Source organism: Silene latifolia, chromosome 8, assembly GCF_048544455.1.
Source record: "Silene latifolia isolate original U9 population chromosome 8, ASM4854445v1, whole genome shotgun sequence".
In the NCBI taxonomy this organism is placed as follows: Eukaryota; Viridiplantae; Streptophyta; class Magnoliopsida; order Caryophyllales; family Caryophyllaceae; genus Silene; species Silene latifolia.
Genome location: NC_133533.1, coordinates 101,925,325 through 101,950,586, shown reverse-complemented (window position 1 = coordinate 101,950,586; position 25,262 = coordinate 101,925,325). Strand labels below are relative to the sequence as shown.

The 25,262-nt window shown below is 36.4% G+C and overlaps 2 protein-coding genes and 1 pseudogene across 3 annotated transcripts; all 3 read left to right on the top strand.

Moving 5' to 3' along the window:
• The first annotated feature begins 12,689 nt into the window (after positions 1-12,689).
• Positions 12,690-15,745, top strand: LOC141597149 (uncharacterized). Of its 2 annotated transcripts, none has more exons than XM_074417502.1 (4): positions 12,690-12,800; positions 13,602-14,066; positions 14,351-14,928; positions 15,045-15,745. In XM_074417502.1, the coding sequence occupies exons 2-4, from the start codon at positions 13,712-13,714 to the stop codon at positions 15,264-15,266; spliced, it is 1,155 nt and encodes a 384-aa protein (XP_074273603.1). In that variant the 5' UTR covers positions 12,690-12,800; positions 13,602-13,711; the 3' UTR covers positions 15,267-15,745. The 2 variants fall into 2 exon arrangements, with proteins under 2 accessions (XP_074273603.1, XP_074273604.1); XM_074417503.1 differs by lacking the exon at positions 12,690-12,800 and adding an exon at positions 12,825-12,931.
• Positions 15,711-20,338, top strand: LOC141597148 (long chain base biosynthesis protein 1-like; annotated as a pseudogene).
• An 897-nt stretch (positions 20,339-21,235) lies between these two features.
• Positions 21,236-22,137, top strand: LOC141597147 (uncharacterized). The gene has a single exon (XM_074417501.1). It carries the CDS (start codon positions 21,295-21,297, stop codon positions 21,928-21,930), a length of 636 nt encoding a protein of 211 aa, XP_074273602.1. The 5' UTR covers positions 21,236-21,294; the 3' UTR covers positions 21,931-22,137.
• The last annotated feature ends 3,125 nt before the right edge of the window (positions 22,138-25,262 follow it).

Here is a 25,262-nt window from a genome sequence, read left to right as displayed (position 1 = left end):
ATATGATATGATTAATTAAAAAAATTATAAAAGTGAGGCTACAAATTCACCTATAAGTTTCATAATTTATCTATCTATCTATTTATACAATATAATCAAAAAGACAACTTGAGTGTAATTTTTACTCCATATGACATTGCTAACAAACATAAGAAACTTTAATAAGTAGCTTATTTTTTCAAGTCCACAATCAAAATTTACTCTCATAATTAATGGTAAAATAAATTTAGAAAACTGAATGAAAAACCTTTTAAAATTCCACAATTTACTTTTTTGAACCATCATGGAATAATTAATGTTTACAATTTACAATATAATTAAAAAGGCAATTTGAATGTCATTTTACTCCATATGGCATTGCTAATACATAAAAATATTAAATAAGTAGCTTATGTTTTCAATTCCACAATCAAAACTTACCCTCATAATTAATGGTAAAATAAATTTAGAAAATTGAATGAAAAACCTTTTAGAATTCCACAATTTACTTTTTAAACCATCATGAAATTAATCTTTTCAATTATGTCATTTGCTTTTCCAATTCATTTTTTTCCCCAATTCCAACTATTTGTCTTTCTAAGTGATTTTTTATATCATTTATGTTACTATTTTTGTTAAGGTGATTGATGGTCTTTAACCATTAATTTGTTATCAAATATATAATGTTGTGTACTTGTACTATTATACTTTCTTGATCAACCTACTTAAATTGATATTTTTCTATTCATATGTTTAATCATCTCTAACATATATTTTTTTCCTTTTCATTTGATATATACCATTATCAAGGCATATACGGAAAGAAAGCGGTCATGCACCTTCAGATAAATACTAAATAGTATGGTTTCTAAATTATACTCCGTATATTTCTTAGTTTATATGTTTTTTGAAATAAATTCTTTTATAATCTTTATTACTAATTTTGTTTCTACATAAGATCATTTACTCAAGTTTATCAAGATTTCGACGAAATTCTTGTACTAACAATAAGGAATTTAACAAAGTTTATGAACCTTTTGGATTTCGATTGTGGGAATATCTTTTGTAGATTTATTTGAAATGAAAGCTCAATTCATATTTTATGGAGTAGAGATCGTTTGAATCATTTCTAATTTTTTTATATCCATATAATAAAATTATTATTATGATATTTTGTCTATAGAATGCATGTTACTAGATAATTCTTAGTTCCTTATTTTAGAATATATCAAAATTTACGTGATTCAATCATAGACTTCAATCTAAATTACAAGATTCACTCATAAATTTTTATCTAATCATGTTCAACGACTTATTTTGCTCTTAGGTAATGTTCAATTATTGGTATGCATGCTACATCTTTCAATTATTTTAGTTTCTATTATTTTTATATGATAACGTGCATATGTCTTTGATACCTTACCATATGATATTGTCTGTCATAGCATACACACATATAAAATGCACAATTATTTTAAAATTCCCGTGAAATTTTATTATATTTGAAAAATTATAATGTGACGTGGCAAATTTTTGTGACATGTATTATCAATTTATAGTTAATTAGCATTGATTTAATTCATTAATCTATAAATAAATATTTACAATATAATTTAAAAGTACCTAAAACGACAAATTTTAACGTAACATGGTAAATCTATACAATATTATAAAAAGATAAAACTAAGCATTTCACTAAGTCATGTCTCCTATCAAAAGCCATCTTGAATTTTCATGTGTCACATGCATGTAATTAAAGAAAATAAAATAAAATTTAAGTTGTAGAAGAGAATGTAAATGTTAATAAACTTTTTAGATTCCTCTCATCTTTATAGATATATTAATAATTAATAATTAATAATTAGTAATTAATTCACTCTACATACTAATTTAACATCTAATTCTTTTTCTTAAATGGTGATTTTTTTTAGCTTTCCTCTCTTTATTTATACTACCTATACACATTGCCATATTTTTGTCTACAATTATAATATCTTGCATTACTACAATGTTTCAATTTCTCTACCTTAAAACACCTTTGAGATTTTATTTCATATTTAAGCTTCCACACTCAATTCAAGATTATTTTTAGTTCACATAAAATCCTAATTGAATTAATTAATTCAATTTAGTTTTATTGTATTTGGCTTTATAATAACTTTATGTAACCATAATATATTTTGTGTTCATATATTAATTATAAATCATTCTAAGGAATTAAATTAATTTTTTAATTTTCAATTTATTATTATAGTTTGATTGAGTTTTAGTTTTTTGGCAGGTACTTCTTCATTGAAGCGACATAAAACATTATATCTGACAATTCTTGGAAGATATATTGCCAAAAGTTTTGTGAATACACCCAGATTATCTTTGCTGCAATAATTTTGTATGTAACACGTTTTTTCCCTTAATTTTTGGTCAATGGGTCACAAACCAAATAACTCAAAGTATGTAAAAGATTATGCGAGTAAGTCAATAAGCTTATACATTTTTGCCAATATAGTTGATACCCGTCGTTGTGAGTACCAAAGATAAAATTTATAATCTCCTATTAAGACTAACCTAGGCTAGTGGTAACAGGGTCGAACCACAAGGAGGCAGTTGTAAATTCTAGTTGATCTATATTTAGTCTATGGTGACAAATGTGGGGGTTGGTTTGAAATGGTCTAGAGCTAAAAGAGAATAAAGGCAATAAACTAATTAAATTAACGATTTAAAACAGATAAAAGAAGGGTACTAGGATGGTCGGTTCATTATAGCTTCGGCGGCAGCAAACTAAGTCGGTCTGAATCAAACACAGGTAAGGCGGGAAATAAAGAGGTCCTCTCGGTCCACTCTTAGCAAATAGCATCTCTCGATCTCGCTATAGGTCCCTAATGTCACTAATACTAACTTTCGTCCTGAAAAGTGACTAACGGTCTAAACTATACCTATCTTTCGATCTTAGCACAGTCTAGTCGATTTAATTGATGGTCTAATAACCTCCCCTACCTTTCGATCTAATGGGTCAGTCACAAAATAGGTATCTAACTGGTCGCATGCATTCGATTCGTTAAATACAAGATTAAAACAATTAAAACGAATATAAAACCCTACGAGGTCAGTCGATCGACTGGTAATGTCAGTCGATCGACCAACACGCGAGACAGTCCTTTCTAATCTAATGCCGCCTATGCCATAAATCGCCTACATCCTAGCACTAAAGAATTAGCTACTCATGCTAAAGGTAAAAACAACAATAAAACTAATAACGATTACTGAATTCATGCTTAAAGTAAATAACAACAGTGATAATACGATAATTGGCTTTCGGGACACTAACTATCAAATCTATACTAATAAAGAAAGTAAAACAATAAACGGAAATTAGGGCAGAAAGAATACCGAGATTTCAGAGGAAAGATTAAGAGTAAGAACAAATCCAATGCTAAAACGATATTCAACCCTAATTACTCGAATGAACTAAAACTGAATGTACTGTATTGTGATAAAAACTCGGATAGAAAAAACCGATCCCTAACTTGATTGTTTATGTTACGTTATATAGCAATCAACGTAACACCTTATTTCCTAAACCTAAACTTCACGGGCTTCAAGATTCACGGTCTTTTAATTCACGTCTGGAATAGCGATCTGGTCGATCGACTGACAAGGTCAGTCGATCGATCGCTCCTCAAAGAAACAAATAGCTTGATCCCGATAGTTGGTCGATCGACTAAAGATTATGGTCGATAGACTAATGGAGCTGCTACTTGACTTCTTTTAACTTGTGGACTTGTCTTTTGGGCCTTGAATTGCGCACCAAGCTCGTTCCTTAAGCAATTCCTTTACGTCATTTGCAATGCAGATTACTCGGGGACGGATTTGGCTTGATTTCCCGTTAAATTCTCCACATTTCTGCAATAATGTACAAAAACACGGAAGTAGAGGAAAATAGAGAAATAATGGCATATATTGCACATTTGAGCTCTGAAATGCGTGTAGAATAAAGTGTGAAACATCATATTTTAGACACGCATCAAATCTCCCCAAACCAAACCCTTGCTTGTCCCCAAGCAAGAACTAGACTCGATCTAATGACCTAATGGAACGAGTTCAATCTCAGAGCGAAATGCAAACTGTAAGGCCTAAACCAATTTAATGCACAACCAACAATCAATTAGTAATGTGAATCATGCAAATGAGTTATGAAGCCGTCAAAAACTGCTGAACCGTCAACTGTAGAGACTTATCAAATTGGACTCTTACGGGTCGCTCAAATCACTCAAATAAGTACAGGTGAATATTTGTAAGATAGAAAGAATTAATTTTGTAGTGACTCTCACCTAACTACGACCTATGAAAACATGCCAGCAATAAAATATGAAAATGACCTCTATGACTGTACATATGCATTCCAACCAAACAAATGACCAATGACACATGCCGAGGTATATATGGGATATGTGAGGTATGGGTAAGAAGAGGCAAAACATTTTATGGTAAAGTGGAGGTACAGATGATCAAGCTAGTACCAAAACGGAACCAAGTGGCAACATCCAGCTTCTTGCTCATAAACAAGCGAAACGGTGCTATAGCAAGCACAAAACTCACAATCTCCAAACTATCAAATCAATAAACTCCCCATAGGATATAAATGAAACATGGGAGCAGAAATCGCCAAAAGATAAGGATTAAATTATGCGAATTGATCTCTTTTTCCGAATCTCAGTCGATCGACCAAAAGGAGCCGTCGATCGACTCATTTGAACAGTACAGAATCTTTTTTTCATTTCTTTTTCGAATCATTTTTTCATCTTTTTTTTCTTTTCTATTTCTTTCTTTCCTTTCCTCCTTTATTTCATCTTCCCAACCATCGTATCAACAGAGCAAATACCACCAAAAATGAGTAACAACCCCAAGAACACAGACTACTAGCTTGACAAAGGACATGCTAAATGTAGGATGTAGTAAATGGGACAAAAAGGATATTTTTGGCAGTGTGGAGTTATTGGGCATAATGAGAAAAGGAAGCCTCTACCACATGTGTCAACAAACCACAAACCGAATGCATACAGGTATTAAGTAGATCAAATTCATAATTATGCAAATTAAGGAAACATGTCTCATAAGGAGTACTACTCACATTCCTAAATAAACCGGTCATGAATGTCACCAGTTATAGGCTCTAATTCTCAGAAATATGATGTAGGTTGCCAATTTTCAAAGTCAAGTCTCAAGTCCAAAAATAATTTTAACGAAACTCGTAGATATGCATATACGATTCTACTAATAACATGTTGATCTAGCAAGGCTCAGGCAAAACAGGTGCAAAATGCAATATCATCCTTGAAATACTAACGTTCCGACTCGACCTATATGCTAAAATAAACGTGAATTTTTTTGAAATTTTCCAAAAATTTTCAATTTTTTTTTTTTTTTTGAATTTTGTGTATATATGAATAAAGAAACAACAATGCAAAACATAATATAAACGTGAATGCAATCATATGATATGCGACGCAAAACCCTTCCCCAAACCAAATTGCACAATGTCCCCATTGTGCAAAATCATGTAATGAAGAAAAGAGAAATGGGAATTTGCGAGAAAATAAATAAGCAAGACATAAAGGAAAGATATGGAACTCACAAGACTTAAGCGCAAAGAAAGGAAACCTCCCAAACCAGCGTGAGCTAGGAGGTTTCAGTAGCCAGCAGTGCTACTAATAAGGACCTGAAAAGGCAATTAAAAACCACGCATAAGACCGAAGAAAACAATTTTGAAGCGTAAAAATTGTGCACAAATGAGACAATAGAAGAAATAGATAATTCGACGGAAAATAAAGTGGAGTAGAAGACTCCCTTAGGTCCGCATATCGACCAAACACAAAGGGGGAGAGGTCGTGAACGAATATAGCGGCGAAGAGTGGTCGATCGACCAAGGAGATCGGTCGATCGACCAGGTGGGCGTGAACAGAGCTCCAGAAACCCGCAATTCAATCGATCGACCAATGGTGCCGGTCGATCGATCAAAACATCGCGCAACGTCTTATTTTTTCGTAATTGCTCAATGATTTGAGCTAACAAGCTCTAAATACCTGCAAAAGCACAACAGTACGCGCCCAAAATTGCGCAAAACCCAGAATAAAGTCTAGAGTACTTAAAAATCCTAAGCAAATAAAATAAAAGCGAAGTCTTCGCAAGACACAAAAGCAATAAAATTGTCTTAACAAAGCAAATAAAGAGAAGTTCGTGATTTAGATTGATCAACTAATAGTTGAAGAAGGACCACGGTATGGCCCACTTCGTCGGCTTCTGGCTACTAGAGGTAGCCTCAATGGTGTTCATCTTATCAGCTGCATCCTTCTTAGCTTCGACAGTCGGAGAGCTCAACAGATCAACTTCGTCATCCCCCCAATCAAAGGCTTCCTTGGGATCGTCAGAATCCAAATCAGACCATCTCACCTTGGCTGGCTCATCTTCCACTTCCTCATCGGTCCCATAGCTTAGGCATCCAAGACCTCCTCTTTGAATGATAGGCTTCTTTACACAATGCACAACTTGTAGCACTTCCTTCCCCAAACCAGCTCCCGCATTATCTAAAACAACGATTCTTCCTCCTTCTTGCTCCCAATCAGGGCGGAGGGGTTAACACAAAGAGAGTAATAGGGACAGAAATTGGGAAGCACAAAGTACGATTTCTTTTCGGAAACCGTATTACAAGTAACAGGCCACATGGGGTCCTTCTTTTTAGCAAGTTGGGCAAAAATGATAGAATGTTTCCCAACTTTGAAGGTCAAAGTTCCAGAGCCTACGCCAATGACCGCACCAAAGAAGGTGTGTAAACGCCTTCCTAAGATGATCGGTATATGGGCATCCTCGGGCATGTCAAGGACAACAAAGTCAACAGGAAGAAAAACTTCCCTATTTGGACGGGTATGTCCTCTAGACTCCTATGGGCTCGACCGCAGATCGGTCACCATCCGAATCTGTCATGTCTGTGATAGCAAACCGAGTCAACTTGAGTTTCCTAGCTAAACTCAAGGGCATGACACTTATACTAGCCCCTAGGTCACATAATGTCTTCTCAATTGAGAAGGTACCTATTTTGCAAGGGACAGAAAAGCTACCCGGGTCCTCTAACTTATGGGGCGCAGTGTGAGATAGATAGGAGCAAGACTCCTTGGTGAGTGCGACAGGTGTGCGTTTCAAGTGACCGCTTTTTAGACAACAGTTGTTTCATAAATTTAGTATAAGCGGGCACTTGGTTGACTAACTCAAGGAAGGGTACCGGACATTCGGACTACGGATAACTTTCTCAAACTTACTGAAAGATACCTGTTCCTTGGTCGGCACGAGTCTCTCCTGGATATGGGGTCGTAAGGAGTACCTTGCTCTCTCCTCCAATTCACGCGCACCGCATCCGGACTTAGGCCGAAAGTCCGTCACCTTCTCTTTGTTGAAGCTAGACCCCTCCTCGGATCGTCTCAAATGAGAACCATTGACCGTCATTGGATCGAACTTGAGCCGGATCGACCCATCAAAGACTCGGTTCCGCCCCAAAATTTTCGGGACGATGGTTCCCCGAAACAAGTGGTCTCGTAGATTATTTGGCATCAAAGGACGAAATTCTTCAGCATCAGCAGCGATCTCAGTCGATCGACCACTCTCCTCAGTCAATCGACTGAGATGTACAGTTCCAGAAGTTCCTGTAACCCGTGATTCAGTCAATCGACTAGGTACTTCAGTTGATCGACTGAAATGCCTGGAGGACGCCTTTTTCTTTGCTTTGTGAGTTGAAGCTTTCTCTTGACTTGTTTCCGGCTCATCTTTTCCAACAGCATCCTCAACCATGGCAGGACCATCAAGGGTGGGCCCGCTCCTCAAAGTGATGGCATTTAAGGTCTCCTTTTGTTCGGGTTGAGTGGGTAAGTGCCCGGGAGCTCGAGTGTTACTTTTACTAGCCAGTTGAGCAATTTGGCTCTCTAGTAACTTCATCCCTACCTCTCTTGCTTGGGACTTCTTCAAAGAATGATTCTTAAGCTCGGAAAATTCAGAATTTCAGTGATTGTTGCTTTCTGCGCGCATAAGGGGGCTTTTGATATTGCTGTTGCTTTTGATGAGGAGGCACATAGGGTTGCTGCTGCGGCGGATGTTGGGTTGGATTTTGGACATTTTGGCTCCTCCAACTCAAGTTTGGATGCGGTGGCTCGTAGTAGGTGTTTGTCTGCCTATAGTGTTGAAAGGCAGCACAAGATTCAAAGGGACTAGGGCAATTTTTCGAGACATGGCCCTCAACTCCACACCTTTCACACGAAGGGACCGTCGACACAAAGATTGACTTGGTATATCCCACCTTTAGAAGCTCCTCCTAGCTCATACTTGTCAAATCTTGCAGTGAGAGCCTCAAGTGCAGCAACAGAGGAGGATTCAGCAGCTCTCCTCTGGTTCCCTCTAGAATTCCCATACTCGGCCTTATGGGTAGCTAGATCGTCAATGATCTTCCACCCCTTTGTTGCTCCCAAATTTTCAGCGAATCTTCCATTGGTCGCAAAGATCCAAAATGGCCCTCTGATCGTCGTACAACCCATTGTAGAAATGATTGCACAAACTCCACTTTTCGAACCCATGGTGCGGTATGGTTCGCACCAACTTCTTGAATCGGACCCATGCTTCATGGAAATTCTCATCTGGTCCTTGTTTAAAGCCCGTGATTTGAGCTCTAATAGCGATCGTCCTTGAAGTAGAGAAGTACTTCTTGTAGAACGCTAATGCCAATGTATTCCAATCGGTGATCCCCTGAGCGGTCCGGTCCAAATCTCTATACCACTCCCTTGCAAAGATCACGAAGGGAGAAGATGAACATGGTCTCCTTGATTTGATCCTGGGTCACGCCACCAAAGGTGGGGAATGGAGCAAAGAGAGTCAATAAAGGTCTCCATGTGCTTAGCCGCATCTTCATTTGCAGCTCCCAAACCGATTTCTCTCGACCATAGTAATGTAAGCATGCTTTGGTTCGAATTTCCTGGCATCTCCTGGTAATTCGAACCCCTTGTATAAATTGTCGGCTGTCGGCTCGTCGGCTCAACTAGCTATACTTGCTTCCTCGGCCATGACCGGAATTTCCGGAGAAGTAATCGTCTCTACCAAGAAGTAGAAACGGGCGAAGATCATGGGTCTTCTTCGAACAGATCGTTCTCGTAATAGCTTGACAGAGTACTCAGCTCTTCCTCTGTCGGTAATACCCTTTGTGTTCGTCTCAACTCGCGCAAGGATCTTTCAAGCTCAGGGTTCAATGGTACTAATTCTCCACCCTGTGACCTGCGCATAAGAAGAAACTACAAAAAGAATATAAGAAAAGTTTAAGGAACGGATGTCCCTTAAACTAAGAAAGACTAAAAATAAAGACAACTAAAATGAGGACTATTGCCTCCCCGGCAACGGCGCCAAAATTTGATACCCGTCGTTGTGAGTACCAAAGATAAAATTTATAATCTCCTATTAAGACTAACCTAGGCTAGTGGTAACAGGGTCGAACCACAAGGAGGCAGTTGTAAATTCTAGTTGATCTATATTTAGTCTATGGTGACAAATGTGGGGGTTGGTTTGAAATGGTCTACAGCTAAAAGAGAATAAAGGCAATAAACTAAATTAACGATTTAAAACAGATAAAAGAAGGGTACTAGGATGGTCGGTTCATTATAGCTTCGGCGGCAGCAAACTAAGTCGGTCTGAATCAAACACAGGTAAGGCGGGAAATAAAGAGGTCCTCTCGGTCCACTCTTAGCAAATAGCATCTCTCGATCTCGCTATAGGTCCCTAATGTCACTAATACTAACTTTCGTCCTGAAAAGTGACTAACGGTCTAAACTATACCTATCTTTCGATCTTAGCACAGTCTAGTCGATTTAATTGATGGTCTAATAACCTCCCCTACCTTTCGATCTAATGGGTCAGTCACAAAATAGGTATCTAACTGGTCGCATGCATTCGATTCGTTAAATACAAGATTAAAACAATTAAAACGAATATAAAACCCTACGAGGTCGGGCCGATCGATCGTAATGTCAGTCGATCGACCAACACGCGAGACAGTCCTTTCTAATCTAATGCCGCCTATGCCATAAATCGCCTACATCCTAGCACTAAAGAATTAGCTACTCATGCTAAAGGTAAAAACAACAATAAAACTAATAACGACATCAATTCATGCTTAAAGTAAATAACAACAGTGATAATACGATAATTGGCTTTCGGGACACTAACTATCAAATCTATACTAATAAAGAAAGTAAAACAATAAACGAAAATTAGGGGTAAAGAATACCGAGATTTCAGAGGAAAGATTAAGAGTAAGAACAAAAATCCAATGCTAAAACGATATTCAACCCTAATTACTCGAATGAACTAAAACCAGCATCTTGATTGTGATAAAAACTCGGATAGAAAAAAACGATCCCTAACTTGATTGTTTATGTTACGTTATATAGCAATCAACGTAACACCTTATTTCCTAAACCTAAACTTCATGGGCTTCAAGATTCACGGTCTTTTAATTCACGTCTGGAATAGCGATCTGGTCGATCGATCGACAAGGTCGGGTCGATCGATCGCTCCTCAAAAAAACAAGAGCTTCGATCCCGATAGTTGGTCGATCGACTAAAGATTATGGTCGATAGACTAATGGAGCTGCTACTTGACTTCTTTTAACTCGTGGACTTGTCTTTTGAGCCTTGAATTGCGCACCAAGCTCGTTCCTTAAGCAATTCATTTACGTCATTTGCAATGCAGATTACTCGGGGACGGATTTGGCTTGATTTCCCGTTAAATTCTCCACATTTCTGTAATAATGTACAAAAACACGGAAGTAGAGGAAAATAGAGAAATAATGGCATATATTGCACATTTGAGCTCTGAAATGCGTGTAGAATAAAGTGTGAAACATCATATTTTAGACACGCATCAATAGTTTAAGGAGATATTTAGAGTTGTAACTAATAATTTTACAAAGTATAACAATGTTTATTTATTTATAACTTTGGCTGAACAATGTGAAAGCAACTATGTAACATATTGTATATACATAAATATTTGTCACTTGTGTCATTCATAAGATGCATAATTAATTTTGCTCATTTATACTAATAATTGTTCGAAATTCTAAAGTTATACTCCCTCCTATTCGGGGTTTTCTTCCCCTTTGATGTGGGCACAAGATTTTAGGAGATGATTAAAGAATGAATAAAGGAAGATGGTGGGGTTTGTGGATTGGAGAGATGAATGAATAATTAGGAATTAAATAAGGAATTGTGAGTTATGTGTAATTTGGTGATATGAGAGAGGAATGAATAAAATAATAGTAAAAGTTTGGTGGGGTTTGGTAATAGGAGAGAGAGATTAATAAAATAAGAGTAAAAGTTTTCGAAATAAGAAAGAGGAACAAAACCTGAATAATCCGTTTAAGGAATAGGAAGAAAATAGTGAATAGGAGGGAGTATTCTTTTACTTTACTCTTTCTGTTTTCCATAAATATAATCGTACAACGTACTCGTAATAATTTGGGACACAAATATTTGATTTTTAATTATTTGATGTTGCAGGGTATTCTACATATTTTTAAAATACAACAGAGAATTTTAAAGAATATAAAATCCAATGAAATTGAGGGAATATAAAATTGTTGTAATATACAAGAAGTATAGCCGTTGTTAGGTATTGAAAATTTAGTACGTACTTGCAACACCTACACAATAATTTTAAAATGTTACATTGATCAACTTTTTATTGGTCAAGTATGAAACTATTTGCACAATAAAGTTGCCACGCGGGGCTTTAAAATTCCATCTATAATTAGTGGTCTAAAAACTCTGATTCATTCAATAAATAAAGAGAAATTAAACTAACACTTAAGTATTATTGGTTAAGAAAACAATTCATATTCCATAATCTTTAAGGCGATTAAAACAATAAATTATTAACGATCCCGTGATTTCCACGGGCTTCAAAACTAGTTAATATGATTCAAATACCATCAAATTAACATTTATCTTAATTATTTTAACTTCAAACTAAGATAAAGGTAAAAAAGCATCCGTACTTATAAAAGTTTCGGCCCAAACACAAAGCATTAAGATAATGAGTCAAAGTGACCATGACCAAACTCGTCACAATGTTTCATCTAATAGTAAGTTAGTAACCCAACTAAAGCTTGCAAAACCAATATGACCCAACTTGATAAGCTTGACCTGGAGACCCAAAATGACTCGAAAAGTAGTATGAACAAAGTGACGCGACGACTCTAAGTGTCTGATAGACACAAAATGACTCTTTTAAGCGAAAGCCTAGCCCGAAATCACAGAAAATGACCCAATCCAAAATGACTCGATAACTGTTAACCCGAAAATAATCCGACTTAAAATGAACGATCAATGACCTATTATTTACCGTGTCTAAAACCAACCAAATGATAACTCCTAACTCGAACAACCTGGACCCAATAATTAAACCGACTAAACTAATCCTAGCATGTTTTAAACCGACCCATAAGAACAAGAGGTAGTTTAAGCTGTAAGTGTTCTCTTACCGATCTAAGTGGTAAGAGTTAGTTCGATTAACCGCGATATAATGCACTTATCTGAAAAAAAAAAACAAAAATTTCAAACCGACCCATATAATTTGATTAGCACCTTTAGTCCCGTAGTCAAAACTCCGAACCATTTAAACCAAAACGGGTTTTCGATTTCCCCTCTCAAATTTTAACACTTTTTTTTTTTTTGGTTTCTATTCCTGCAATCTTGGAGACATGGCTGACCGGGCATGGCATAAATTTCGGCACTTGGGTATCACTTCAAATCATCACTTACTTTCACTTATTTACATGATCAGAATTTCGTTTTTTAAACTCCTTTTTTATCTGTCTTTCTGTTTGTTTATGTGCAACAAATTTAATTTATTTTATTATTTTCCCCAGGTAAGAGATTTTATAATTGCAGTATACTAATTTTTTTTTTCTATTGATTATTTTACGATCGATACGATATGTTTGAGCTCAATTTATGTTGTTTTTCCAATCTAGATAACTGGGTTGCACAAATTATCGTGTAATAATGTACAACAGTCTAGTAATGCTCGTAAGACGGTCTTATGAAATAACTAATGAGTGGGTTCTGGTTCATCTCATCTTAAAACAAATTCAGGGAAATACCGAAATGGTCTCTTTTTAATTATAATCATAGGATCGTAGGATTGTATGTGTTGATTGCATTTGGGGTTAAGAACCTAAGATCCATCATAAGCTAGGGATGATTGCATTTGTATTTTTCGCATTTGCCCATCGCCACATTTTAGCTCTGGCCTCTGGATTTCTGTAAATCTGATCACCCGATCATAAGACAGTCTCACACGTGAGACCAACCTACTAAACCTATATTTGTATGACGAAAATATTAAGATGCCGGTTGGTCTCACATGTTAGACCGTCTTATTAAGACTCATTGGTATAGTCAAAATTAAATCTTATGTGTTTCTAACTTGTATGAGGCCTGCACACTTCTGTAGTTTTCAAGACTACTGCTTTGTATCCTTTGAATCGAGAATTTTAATCCTATTGTCCCTGACAACTATCTTGTTTCTTTACATAGGATTTCTCAACATGATTTTTTCTGAAGTTCTAGAGTGGTGATGGGCGTGTAAGTTTGCTAAGGATACAGCTTCGGGCCTGAAAGAAAACACTCGTTAATTTCTGCAAGCCATGATGGAAACAGATACATCTTTCACAGAGGTTGATCTTAAACCCGAGAAATTTGAAGAATTAAGGGAGGAAGTTGAGAAGTACTTCTGTATGCTATGCGATAAGGAAATGGTCCACAAGATAGCTTTAGTGTTACTTGAAGGTTTATCGACTGCTTGCGTTGATAACACCACTGGGGATATCTTCAGGAGTCCTGGGACAGTGGCTTCTGATATGAGAAAAGAAATGTTGGAGTTTCTCACAGTGAGATGTCAGTCATTTATTGCAGAGACTCTTATCTTAGGGGGCCGTCCTGAGGAGGAACTCGATGATCAGCCTTCTGACATAATTTCTGACATGATTGAAGACTTCACAGGTACTTCCAATTACTTATACAGCCAAAATCTCATGACTCTATGGCTATCTATTATGATGAAATAAAGCAAAATAACTCCCTTAGGCCGTAACTGACTGTGTTTCTATTTATTGTTAAGTACCCGTCATTAGATGCAAATCATGACTTTATGGGTCAACTGCAAGCAACTGCTGTTTTTACAGCACAGGGTTAAGGTTGTGTACATCCGACCACCCTTGCACGACCATTTGTAGGAGAATTTGAGGCCCTCGGGTAATTATGTTGTTGTATTGAGAATTTTACAGGTCATAAGAGGAATCTACTCACCAAGGTTTCTGGATGGATGCTAAGTGAGTTGAGAGAGGATAGAATTGATGATTTCGTGCAAGAAATGGAGCTCAATAGTTTCTGGCTGTTGGACCGTAGGGAAAACATTGCACGTAATCTGCTAATGGTTGTAGATTGTAAGAATGAGTATCACTGTCAGATGAAATTCAAGTCTGAGGCCGAACTAGAACAGCATCGCCTTCTGTGTGGTTTTAGGACTTTATTGTGTGAAAATGAGGGATGCACTGCCACCTACAGTGCAGCTAATGCTGAAAAGCATGATTCCATCTGCCCTTTCAAGATGCTTCCTTGTGAGCAGAAATGCTCCGAGATCCTCATTAGACAGGAAATGGACAAGCATTGTATTACCCTATGTCCTATGAAGCCTGTAAACTGCCCATTTTTCTCAATTGGGTGTAAAGCTACTGTTCCTAAGTGCAATATCAAAAAGCACTTTTCAGATGATGTCCGGCCTCACTTGAGATTAGCTCTGATATATCTTCACAAGGGAGCGTCGGCTGATAATTTGAGATCACGAGCTGAACGAATAGAACAGGTCAGTTGCCTCTATTTTTGTAAATAAATGAGGTAAAGAATAAGTTCCTTTATTCTTGTTCTAATGTGGTACGAGCCTGTCATTTTATCATTTGATCGGCTTTTAATTTCTTGCAGGAATCTGTTGATCGGCTTCTGGGAATACAAAGTGTGAGGTCTTTCATGGATGCAGTCAAGGATCTCGACTCAAAGCATGAACCATTCAAGGTGGAAAAGAATCATCAGTTGATCGCCGAAGACACAGTGAAATCACCCCCCAAAAACCATTTGGCAGAAGACACGAAAGCATCCACTTCCAAAGATTCTCCAGACAAGAACACAGTAAAACCTGAATCTTGATAATCTCCAGAAGTAAAACCACAATGTTCAGATTCTGGAAAGTCTTTAGAAGAAGCTACCAATATATCAAGCACAAGTAATCAGGTTTCAAAAAGAGCTTCTGCCAGAATCTCCTGGTAACTGAAGCCGCATTTCCTTCCTGCTAAAATTTCGAGCCTTTGTCGATTTTTGCAAAACCAAGGGCCTTCTTTAGCTTCTTTGCTTGCTCGGTTCTCCTATTTCTTTCTAATAAGCCTGGTAACTGAAGCCACATTTTCTTTCTGCCTAGATTTCGAGCACTGGTCGAACCAGGGGCCTTCTTTAGCTTCTTTACTTGCTAGGAACTATTAGTCCTATTATCATTCTAATAAAACTAATTGTGGCAGGAAACTAGTAGTCTAGTACTTTCGGTTTCCAACCAGGATAAGATTTATATTAGTTGTATGACTAATATAAATTTTTCTAATGAGAAATAATTATTTTAGAAATTTACAGCGTGTTTTTTATTTACTTCATTATTACATCCAGATTATAATTATTACGTTTTGGGCACATATATGTGTTATTTCTCCACCTCCTTTGTTACAAGTAGATTCCAGGGGACAAAAGGCAGGTACGGGAAATATGTCGCAATTTACATGTTATTTGATGTCACTGGGATTTGTGACGCTTTCCAGACAACTGGGATTAGCTACGCTTTCCAAACAACAGATTCAAGACATTCTGTCAGGTCTTTTTTTTATGTACATTCATCCAGTGTCGCAAGTTTTCGTGAAGGCTACAGCTCAACGTTATGAGGAAGCAGCCCATCTTCTTCTCGTTGCTCTTGTTTATCTCATATCTCATACGGATAAAAAACGTGAGCCTCCGCCAAAGAAAATAGTTGAAATTTTGATAAAGGAGGTTAGAATCTATATTTTGTCAATTATTTTATTTCAGTGTAGTTTCCAGTCTTTATGAATTACTCTTTCAAGCGTGCCTGGTTTGGAATTTTGGATGCCATGGTTCTGAACAAGTGTGCCTCGCGAATTCACTATTATGGTCTCTTCAGTCCACTCTTTATATGGTACGTAGTTGAACGTTAATGAAGACAGTTGACCTTTATTTAAGCTAAACTCTGTTTAAACCAGGATTTGATTACTACTGTATATTGTATTTTTGCTTAACTTCTTTGACGTTTACTGAACTGATTTAGGGTTGTTTGGTACGCGGTAGGAAACTGATCAAATGTGTGATGAATGGACTCCTAAGTCACTTGTTCCAGCTCTCATGGAGTATACGCAACGCGCACCTCAAGTGTTAGAAAGGTTGGACAATTGCCTCCTCTGATGTTGTGATTATAATGAAAAAAAAACTATTGTGACCACCTAACAGGATCCCTTAGAACCCGTGACATTTTGGTCACACTAGCTCTAATACCATGTGAAAAGATCATCTTAAACGAAGGTGATGGTTAAGGTCAAGCAATGTAATAATATCCTAATTCTTCTGTTAGATTCAATTCGACCCAGATTTGTGGTGACCAAAATTTCCAAATATAGATCCAATGTTGGATCAGTTTCATTTTCATTAATATGTCGTTAATCAAATGCTTTAATGCAGTGCTGCAGGGCCTCACACAGTGATCATTGGAAAATCAGCAGTGAATTTTGCTTCAGCAAACTATTTAGGATTACTTGGACATGAAAAATTAGTCGTAAGAAACGTTATGCTTGCTTGCATGTTCTATTCAGGAAATTCTTAGGAATTTTTCTGTCTAAACAAATTGAGCTTAAGAACAGTTTTAGTAACTTTTCTTTTATCGCAGGATTCGTGTACATCGGCTGTGGAGAAATATGGTGCAGGGTCTTGTGGCCCTCGTGGATTTTATGGGACTTTGGGTAAGATTTAGCAGTGCGATATTTAGTACAAAGATGAAATAATGATGTTGGGTGTTAACTAGATCGTAAGTTAGGTTGTTGGCCTGTTGCGGAAGGTAGTCAAAACCAGGGTTTTTGCATTAGTGGCAATGCTGCCACCTGAACTTGGCTGGACCCGATGTTGACTTGATCTGAAATGGATACCTTAGTCGTGGATACAAAGTGTCAAACACGTCATGGTTTTGACTTTTGAGATGGTACGTCCTGAGCCATGATCCTCATACTTGGCTACATGACTCTAGCATGACATGGTTTTGAGATGATACGACCTAGGACCCATGCGGCCATGCCTCATACTTGGCTATAAGTGTCTAATACGAAATGATTTTTAGCGTCTGACACAATGGTTGTTTATATTTTTTTCCTTCTTTGGACTAAAATGAGGTGTTGGGGTCCCGTGTCATACACCAGCTCCAAGTCCATATATATCCTAAATGACCTACATGAACTGCTTCGACCTGAGATTTAATTGTCAGGTCTAATGGCAGCGATCATCAGCGATAGTATTATCTTTATGCCCCTTAACACCAAAAAGAAATATCAAATTGGTATATATACGGCTCAAGAGTCATTGTTACACTGATCGTTTCTCATTGTTGTATTATTATTGCAGATGTTCATCTAGATTGTGAGGCTAGAATTGCTAGGTTTATGGGAACTTCAGATTCAATACTTTATACACATGGACTTTCTACCATGTTCAGTATCCTTCCATTTCACTGCAGCAAAACCAACATCATTGTCGTGTAAGTATGCTTTGTAACCTGAACACTCCGTAACTACCTTTGGGATCTTAAAATAGTTGCGTTTAAATGTAACCCGGTCTCATATAAGGTAAGTTGTCTTTGTACATAATACGAGTATATGATGTTTGTTGTGTACCTTCCAGGGACGAAGGAGTTCACTGGGGCATTCAAAATGGACTTCTCTTAACAAGGAAAAAAACTATCGTGTATTTCAAACACAATGACATGACATCCTTGGAAAATGTTTTAATTGACAATATACTTAAACGTAAGCGAACTAAGAAGTGTTTCATTGTTATCGAGGCAGTGTATCAGGTACTTTTCAGTTCATTGGGTATCTTGCATATATATTTGTCTTATATCCTCAAAGTTAACAAGGATTGTATTCAGCTGTTTTTTGGAGTTATATAATACACTAAATGACTAAAGTGAATTTAACCGATGTTTATCACTTGTGTTCGTCATTTTTCTTATGTTTTAAACAACTGTTTTATGCGTGAAGTTTTGCTGAAATTTTGTATCGCCCGTTTTTGCCCTCAATATACATTTTTTTGCTGATTTTGTTATAATTAAATGTCACAAGTGAAGCAGAAAATATTTTATCTAGATTTTTTATATAACCTGGCAGAATTCAGGTCAAATTGCTCCACTGGATGAAATAATTAGACTGAAGGATAAGTATAGGTGCAGGGTGATGATGGATAAGAGCAATTCATTTGGTGTTTTCGGTCACTCAGGAAGAGGTCTCCCTGAATACTATGGAATACCGGTGTGTGATTGATACAAATTGAGGCCTAATATTTCCGTTCACTGTCAAATATGCAGACTCCAAATAGCTGCAGAACTAAGATTTTCATGTCATTTTTGTTATTGTCAAATACGCAGATTGGGAAGATTGATGTGATTGCAGCTACAATGGGACATGCTATGGCTTCTGAAGGGGGGTTTTGCACAGGATCATTTTGCGATAATTCAGGATTTGTCCAAGACCATGTAAGGAAGCTAAGCAAAGTTAAATAATTGTAAAATCAGTACTGTATTATTTATGACGCTCCTCTTTGTGATTCTCTATAACTTTGTTATTGGCTCGATTTAGCATGAGACTCAGTACAACCTATGCGTTGGTTTGCAGCGTCTAGATAGCAAAGGTTATGTCTTTTCTGCTTCTCTGCCACCGTACTTAGCAAGTGTTGCAACATCAGCTCTCAGAGTGCTTGAAGAACATCCTAATCTAATACAACAGTTAAATGAGAACATCACCTTCTTAAGGGCTGGTGCATAATCTTCTTGCCTCCTTTAATTTGTTGAGAATATATTGTGAGTATTCTGATGCAATCTTGAATACCAAGGCCTAAAAATAATGCTACTTGTATCAGGTTTGTCGAGTATAGAAGGACTTGAATTAGTGAGCAGTCCAGATTCACCCATAGTTTTCTTGAAGCTAACTCAGTCCACGGGGTGCTACCGAGACTGACTTCCAGTTGCTCCAAGATATTGCTGATCAGGTACATGCTGAGTGCCCTCTCTATTTCTTAACTGCAAATTGTTGTGTGCAACTCTGTACTGTCATGTGTCGCACCCATATCATGTAGGCGTTGTTTGGTTACAAAAGTAGGAGGGAGGAGAAGCAAGCCTTTTCTTTCTTCCATATTTTTCCTATATTGGAGACATTTTAAATTTAGCTTGCTATAGGGAAATAGAGAGAACCTTTTATGTTCTCACCCCTTTCTCTCTTCTAGGCTTCTCCCTTCTTTTATAAAACACCCCATCCAAACAAAGGTGTTATCAGTTTTGAGGTTTCTGTTTGTTGAAAATGCTGTGAAATTGCTTGAATTTTTTAAACTAGATTGGTTATGCTGCACAATACAATTTTAAGTTATTAGCCTATCTGGCATAGTTTGGCCAGCATGCAGTTCAAAACCTGCAAATACTAGTATTGGTTTAGTGTTGTATTTAAATGGTGCATTATAAAACTAATAACTAAAATAATGTAATGCAGGTATTGAAAGAGCATGGAGTTTATGTGGCGGTATCTAAGAGGTCGCCAATTGACACGTGTCCGTTGCCCATTGGAATCAGATTGTGTGTATCTGCTGGCCACTCTAAATCAGACCTCACCAAACTCTATTATTCATTGAAGATTGTGTGCCTTAAGTTTATTAACAAGTTTTAGTTGAATTACTTTCTTCAATGTATCATGGCTTTTAAAAATTTGATCACGTATTCATTTGATGCCATGGTTTTTTCAAAAGATTAAGGTGAACGATACCGACAACATCATTGATCATCATGATTCATGAGCGTAGTCAGAAAAACATGTAATTTCTCAAGAGAGTAAGGATGCAGAAAATGTGGATTTTTAACCCATATTATATTGGGTAAATTTTGTTAAGTTATTCAAAATACTTATTTCTGAGACAATTATGTTAAATAATTAAGGTTATGAAGTCAATACTAGAGAGTAGAAGTGACTTGATGTATTTCAATATTGCTCATTTTTCTTTTCTTCTCCCTTCTTAAATGATGTAAATGAAAATTTGAAAATAAAAATAAAAATAAGAAAAACAAAAGCAGAAAATTTGGGGTAGTCATTAATTTTGTTATTTGCAAAAGGAAGGCAAGTACAGTACAAGAACTCTGAATTCAAAATTATTATTCATTTTTACAAATATCCTACTTAATCTTTACAAAATACATAGTGCGCCTAAAACCAGTTTACATGTAAAATAACATTTGGCAAGTTTTAGTCAACACAAGGTTAGTCGTATTTAAAATCCTTTAACCTAATATAATAACAAAGTCACTGTAGACGATGTTAAATTAAGAAAAATTAAAAGTTACCACATAATTACGGTTAATTCTCGACTTTTATACTGAAGTAACTAACAACACAAATATTTGTATAAGTAAGCCAGTTTCACACAAATTTATCGTAAAACATAGTCTTTTTATAACCATTTTTTTTTCATAACATGGTTATATTTGAATCCATTTTACAACTATATAATAGGGGAAACCGTCTTACACAACAACATTAACTCAACTAATAACACATGATCAAAAGTAAAGAGAAGAGTTTTTTTTTTTTTTTTTTCAAAAAGTAGAAAGAAGAGGGAATAACCGTTATTATTACTGTTTTTTGTCTAAGTTTTGGAAAGTGCGAATGTTATTACACTTGCCACATAATTACATCCGCGCCTCCAGCCATTCAAAAGTACAAAAAAGAAGAGGGAATAACCGTTGCTAAAATGATGATACACATACATTGTCTCCCTATCGACATAACCGTTACAATTTCACCTTCCTATAAAAGGAAACACTTCTAAATTCTAATCAAACACACTTCTCAAATCTTCAACAAAAAAACAATCATCAACAATCAAAATGGCAACTTCATCTAACAAACTAAGAAGTTCATTCTCTTTCCCAAATCTCTTCCTATCATGCTTAAATTTCACCCTCTTCATACTTGCCTCGGCCTCGTTCGCACCAATAATCCTAATTAAAACACCCCCAACATCCCTTGGATGGGCACTCTTAATCTCGTCCGCCATCTCCCTATTCACTTCATTTCTCGGGTTTTATGCCCGGCTTGCGCATTTCTGTTTCGTAACCCACATGTCATTCCTCTTAGCCTCCCTCGCTAGCCAGGCTTTGTGCCTGTTAGCATTGTTTCTGAAGGAGAAGTCGAGTTTGTCAATGCTTGCTTCGACACGGGACCCTAGGGAGGCTAAGTTGTTGGTTAGGTTGGAATGTGGGATATTGATGGCTATGTTTTTGTTGCAGGTTGTGGTTTTGGTTATGACTTGTGTTGTGCATAGTTGTTGGGTTAGGGAGTATGAGAGTTTGGAGGGTGAAAGAGAGGCTATGGCTAAGAAAAGGAGTCGAAAAATGGCGGAAATTCATGAGGAGTCTATGATTAATGTGGGTAAAATTAACGAGGGTAAAGCTAAGGAGTTGGAAGAGAAGATGAAGATCAAGTATGGTGGACAATGGGTTAAAAATGATGTTGAAAGTTAGTTAATTTGGGTCTAGTGGTCGACAAATTACTAACTATCATCGACTTTTTATTACAAATCGTTATTCGTTATTCTGTGCTATGTATTTTAGGCATTTGGCTCACTAATGGTGGCCATTGGCTGTTTGTGATCAATTTCAATCGGAAAGAACTTCCACTTGTTTGTTAATAATCAAGTTCTAAATCAAACATTTTGCCTTTGCCTTTTCTATTCTAAGAGCTTGGTTAGGGTCATCAGGATTTGATTTATGTTGAATTCTTGCAATGTTGTGGTGATATGCTAAACTTGTTGTACAACTGTACAAGGGATAGAATAGTTGTTAATTTTGTATTTCACTTGGTCTTCTGTGAATCTATGTGGCAAATGGGTCAGTTTGGATCGGGTCATTTCGGGTCTGTCATACATTTCGGGTCGGTTTGGGTCGGGTCGGGTCATTTCGGGTTTCGGGTCACTTTCGGGTGACCTGTTGTCGGGTCATTTCGGGTCGGGTCACTTTCGGGTATGGGTCATTTTGGGTCGGGTCGTTTTCGAGTCAATGATTAAAACGCTTTAGTTAGTACTATATTGATTAAGAAATATTATTTTGCAAATTAACTATTTATTAAGAATTGTTGTAATAAATAAAACTCTATTGTGATTTGTGATGCATATAATATTAATATGACTTGGTATTTGTCGTTTCGGGTCATTTTGGGTCACGTTAAGTCATTTTGAATCGGGTCACTTATGGGTCGGGTCTTTTCGGGTCGGGTCGGGTCGGGTCAACATTGGGTCAATCGAGGGTCGGGTCTGGGTCGGATCGGGTCTGGGACGGGTCGGGTCATATTCGGGTCAAGCAAGTTCAGGTCACTTTCGGGTCTGGGTCAGCCTTATCGGGTCGGGTCAGCTTTGTCAGGTCTACTTAGTGGTACATAATGAGTTATACAAGTTGACCTCGGGTCAAACGGCCGGTTTACTGATTCATACATTCCCGAATCGGGTAAAATAAGGTTGATGAGTCTATGTTGGATTTATGTGGATCGAGTTTATACGAGTTTGGATTTACACAAATTGTTATATAAGGCGATCTCATACTATGAGACCAGCCCATTAACTAAAAGGTCAAAAAAAAACTTAATTTCAAAACAAAAAAAAAATACAGATTATTCTGAGACAGGCCCAATTAGTAGCCCAACTTCACTTTAACCACCTCTCTCACCTTCTCTAAATTTCATTTCCCTTCCACCCAGCTCTCCATAAAATCATGGCAAGGCCAGAAGTCCACCCTATAATCATTCAGTATCATAACCGTTCGGCTTGCCGTGAACAGCGATTGCAAACCGCATAATCCTCGCAAATATTAACCTAAAAAAGATACTGCGTATTTGCGTATCCAACCTAAAATACTAAGTTATCAAACTAAAAAAACTCCATACTTTATACAAAAATAGAGAATTTTAAAATACTAAGTTATCAAAGAGAAATTACTAGTCTTTAAACTAAAAATCATACTTTGTACAAATAGAGTACAATTTAAAACACTATGTTATCAAACTAAATTTATTAATCCTTCAACTAAAAAGTATACTTTTCAAAACATAAAGAACAGAAAAAATAAAGACCATATTTTCATCAAAATCATATGAAATTTTAAAATAAAAAATGTAAGTTTTGAAGTTCAAAATATTAGTTATCAAACTAAATGTTTTGGTCGAATGGATTGAGTATTTGAAGAACAAACCAATTACTTTCAAAATCATATTCAATATCGCAATGATATACGACATATTGGATGAATCAGTTGTTAGTTTGTTACACGTACGTGATACAGTAATTGACAGGTAGTGAGTATATTTATATTATAATTATTTGAGTAATCAATCATGTGTTTACAACAAAATTAAGCATGTTTTAAAATTTTGAAAGTTTAAACTAAATCCGATTTATTATTCTATATTCTATATTAGTTTATTTGCTTTATATACAAATTTACCTATTTACGAGTCGGATCACAGATCAGACACATCTTGACTCTAAATGTGCAAGTTCATTAATGGTAGGAGGGACGCTTACATCAAACTAGGGGGTCGTTTGGTTGCTACTTAAAAACATATGCATTGGAAAATCCCATGATTTTGAAAAACATGGGTTGTTTGGTTGCCATAAATTTTAGAAAATATAGGAATTAGCACTTCCCAGAAATTTTCAATGCCTACATGATGTGGAAGTTGCTTACCTACTCCCCCCCTTGGTCATTGGAAGTTCCTGTGGAATTTAATTCCCACGTGAGCAACCAAACACTTTTCCGAAATTCACCCGAATTGGATGAGGGAACTTAATTTCCATGAATTGTATTTTCCTAGGAAAATTAAGTTCCTTGATCAACCAAACAACCCCTAGAAAGCACCCTTTCAACTATTTTGGTTATTGTTCGATTGATAGTTGCACCGAGCCTAAACACCCCATATTAAGATAGAATTAGCCATTTAACCCACTAAAAAATAAATTAATCCCATTATTTGGACCATAAAATGACATCTAAGGACAAAGTGAAGGGAAATTAAGGGAAAGATGCTTAACTACAACTAGAGCTGGGCAAAAGTGCGGGCCTGACAATCTTATGTGCCAGAAAAACTACCTGCCTGCTAAAGATCGTCGACACATTGCTAATTATCGTCGACAATTTGTAACGACTTTCCTAATCTACCGATTTGATAAGGTTATTTTCAGTCGTTTGCCTTAATCAAAATAAATCCTTGCTTAGTACTAACAAAATAGCTAGCGGTAAGTCAGGGTCGAATCCACAGGGAGGCGGTGATTATCTAGTTTGTTTATATTTAAATCTGTCTTAAAGTAACCAATTGTGGGGCTTTGATTGTTTGTATGCTAATCAACTAATTGCAAATAAATAAGGACGAATAACAATAATATTAAAGAGTCTAGGGATAGGGTTCACTAGGTTGTCATCAAAGGGTAGAATTTAATTCATTGATTGAGCAATTTATATTGTTGAAAGTCATATGATCAGTCGATTCAATATTTCTTTTAGATCTAATTTAACATGTGATCGCTATCATTAAATTATCTCTATTCAATTATCGTGGCCTATACTAGTCTTAACTCGGTCGATGATAATCCTAGTTTATGCAAGACTAATTAATCAATTCTGATCAGTAATTAACTAATTAGAAGTAATACGATAATCAAACAACAATTAAGAGCAATTTAACAATCAATTCATAATAATCCCTTTTCTAACAACCTAGATCCCCTTTCACCCTAGATTAAAGGCTTAGATTCTCATATTAAAGGTAAGAACAACAATAATAGTAATGAAAAACATGATGAACAATA

Bases quoted from the DNA above. Each gene is read 5' to 3' on its own strand.
- LOC141597147 (XM_074417501.1), top strand. From the start codon at position 21,295: ATGGCAACTTCATCTAACAAACTAAGAAGTTCATTCTCTTTCCCAAAT.
- LOC141597149 (XM_074417502.1), top strand. From the start codon at position 13,712: ATGATGGAAACAGATACATCTTTCACAGAGGTTGATCTTAAACCCGAG. The intron at 14,067-14,350 runs GTACTTCCAATT...AGAATTTTACAG, and splicing joins CATGATTGAAGACTTCACAG to GTCATAAGAGGAATCTACTC. The intron at 14,929-15,044 runs GTCAGTTGCCTC...AATTTCTTGCAG, and splicing joins GAGCTGAACGAATAGAACAG to GAATCTGTTGATCGGCTTCT.